The following is a 2,690-nucleotide window of genomic DNA, read 5'->3' as shown; positions in this document are numbered from 1 at the left end:
AGGCTGTAGCCGATAACACGGGACAGATCCTGCAGTGTATGCATCACGTACGTCGTCGTCAATGAGCATTGCCACGTGCAAATACTTAATTGGAGTGGCCAGGGCCATCCATGTACTATGCTTGCGTGCATTATCACGCGCACGCAGCTGCGGGCGGTGGTTGTGTGTTGCGAAGACGTCGAGCGAACCAAAGTGCACAGGAAAGGCTGCGCTGCTGAACCACCGTGGGCCCGTAGGTACACAGATGCAACCCTCACTCGCAATCTATCCAATCGTCCCAGCAGTGAAAATGGCGGCAGCCACGGAAACACATGCATGTGCGCTCGCGTGGCGGGAAAGAAAATGCAAACTACAAAGAACGCACGGAAAATGCGTGCCCTTGCTTCCTTGAACTGACCCCTGTACTGACCCCGCTGTACGTGTACATGGTACGGTCCCTCTTCCTTATCCGCGCACACACCCCACGCACACATACGCACCGAACCAATCTTGATGCCTGCAGGAGTTACCCAGGCGGTCTCGTTGAACTTCTCAGTCACCACAAGAATTTTGTCGCAGATTTCCTTGGGAGGCTTCGGCGGGGGCTTGTGCTGCGGCTTCTCGCGGTCATGTTCCTTTCCGCCGCCGAAGACAGGTCCAGCGGTGAGCAGCAGCAGGGCCGCCAAAGCAAGCAAGGTCGTGTTGCTACCGCTGCTGCTGTGGCGAGACATGTCGATTTGTTGTTCTCGACAAGTGGGGATGTGCAGATGTCCCAATGGACAATAAGGCCTGATTATATGAAAGTGTAATGGGCCGAGTGTATTGATTGAACAAGATGATGTACTCAGAAATTTGTCAAACATCACTCTATATACTCGATCGCGTGCTGCAGGTACAACGTTATCAGCCGACCCGAGACTGTAGCTATAGCCGGTCCGAGACTAGCCGACAGTATTAACCCAGCCGAGCCAAAGTCGGTCGGCCGAGCCAATCTTGTCGATCACAGACCGAGCTATTCACGCCTGGCAGCACTGAGGCGATCGACCGGGCTGGCCGAGCATGGAATCCCGACGTCCTCCGGGTGCCGTATACTACTGCTTCATCTCGTTCCGCCATAAAAGACGAAGTCTGCACCCGAAGATGCCCGCCTCTAATGTTTCGGTGACCTCATGCATGCGCAATATGTACCCAGATAGATATATGTGGGCACACAACGCAGGCAGGGCTACATTCCATGCGACAAGCCGACACAGCTTGTTGGCTGGAGCAATGAACTTGTACCGTCGGAACATTATCTATTCTTAATTTTCATGACAGAACCATTTTCATTCTGAATTAGGTATATTTTTCACCAACAAAAAGGCTGGTGGGTGGCTGGGCGATATTGTCGCCGAATAATACTGCTGCAGCATAGCACTTACTACGACACGTAGTGCGATCCAACCAATGACATTGGCGTATATCGAGGTCTGAATAATGACAGCAATACCAATATGGTCGCTATTACACGTAGCTTGGGCGTGATAGCGAGCTTTGAGTATCCTGCTTCTTGCTGAGAACATGTCCTGAGAGCTCGGAACCCGTCATCTATGCACCATTACCGTCGTAGGGCACACGCCTGAAGAGTATTTACAACTGCTGCCGTAAAAATCAAAGTAGATTTCAAATGGGTAGAGGATTTCTCATAGATCATCATCATTGTGGATTGAAGGGTTTATCTCATGTGGTTTTAACCTCTCCCCTAATGAGAAGCAAACTAATTCCAAACGACTGTTGCGTGTACATTGCCTTCCATCCACTGCTGGGAGCTGCACCTGAGAGACTCATACTGATGCTCTGCCCTGCTGCTCTGGCAATTACTATTCATGTGGTGGCTGGGCAGCTGCAGGCGTTTCGCCTTTCAAAACTATTGCTGCGCCCGAGGTTCGCGCGGTGTAAGTTGCGTCCGTAAACGTTGTTACACAGCCAGATAGAGGTAGCGATTTCTTCCTCAGATGGTTATTACCACTGTACGGCCGGCGTGAGCCCGCCTGACACTTATCCAAGCTCCGGTCGGCACTCACACGCACATACACACGCCCGCACCCCTTTATACCCTATGAAGCTTCATACGCGAAGCATACGCGGAGGATGTGTATCTGGATGGATTACGTGGGAGATAGAGCTGGCAGGGCGCAGTGTCGGAAGAAAACATATTTCCACGTACGGCAAGCAAGTAGCAACAAACGATACAATACGTGCATGCGACAAGCCCTTGCATGCACATGCATTCAGTTTGCATGTTCGGCTATTGTCTGTGTGACTGGAAGTCAGCGCCCCAGCACCCAAATGCAGATCGGACGATAACAGCTACATTTGTATAGATCACGCGCATCTGTTACCGTCGGCGTACATACGTCCGTGCGTGCAGGCGACAACAGAGCAGCAGGCGGGCAGCAATCCCTTCACCAGTCGGACAATGATTCTCATCAGATGGATAGCTCAAATCAGGCGTTTCCATCCGGAGTTGATAGATAAACCATGTTCTTCCAACAGTTCTTCATTCCTAATTATTAAGAGTATTTATTACTTGTCATAGCACTTGGGCTCGTCCTCAAGCACGATCTTGTATGCGTACACCTCGCCCTGCTTCAGCACCTTCACTTTCACTACGCCCTCAGCGCCCCTGTAGATGCCCGTGCCACCGGTGACGGCGTTCTCGAAATAAGCAT

The 2,690-nt window shown here is 51.4% G+C and overlaps 1 protein-coding gene across 1 annotated transcript in view; it reads right to left on the bottom strand.

The window, feature by feature from the left end:
• Positions 1-2,690, bottom strand: part of VOLCADRAFT_104533 (uncharacterized protein) — a 5,265-nt gene that overhangs the window by 657 nt on the left and 1,918 nt on the right. The window contains exon 3 of the mRNA XM_002949850.1: positions 2,525-2,676. Coding sequence (XP_002949896.1) covers positions 2,545-2,676 — 132 coding nt within the window. The 3' untranslated portion in view covers positions 2,525-2,544. The remainder of the gene's footprint in view (positions 1-2,524; positions 2,677-2,690) is intronic.

This window comes from Volvox carteri (assembly GCF_000143455.1).
Source record: "Volvox carteri f. nagariensis unplaced genomic scaffold VOLCAscaffold_16, whole genome shotgun sequence".
Classification (NCBI taxonomy): domain Eukaryota; kingdom Viridiplantae; phylum Chlorophyta; class Chlorophyceae; order Chlamydomonadales; family Volvocaceae; genus Volvox; species Volvox carteri.
This window is presented reverse-complemented; position numbering and strand designations above follow the sequence as displayed.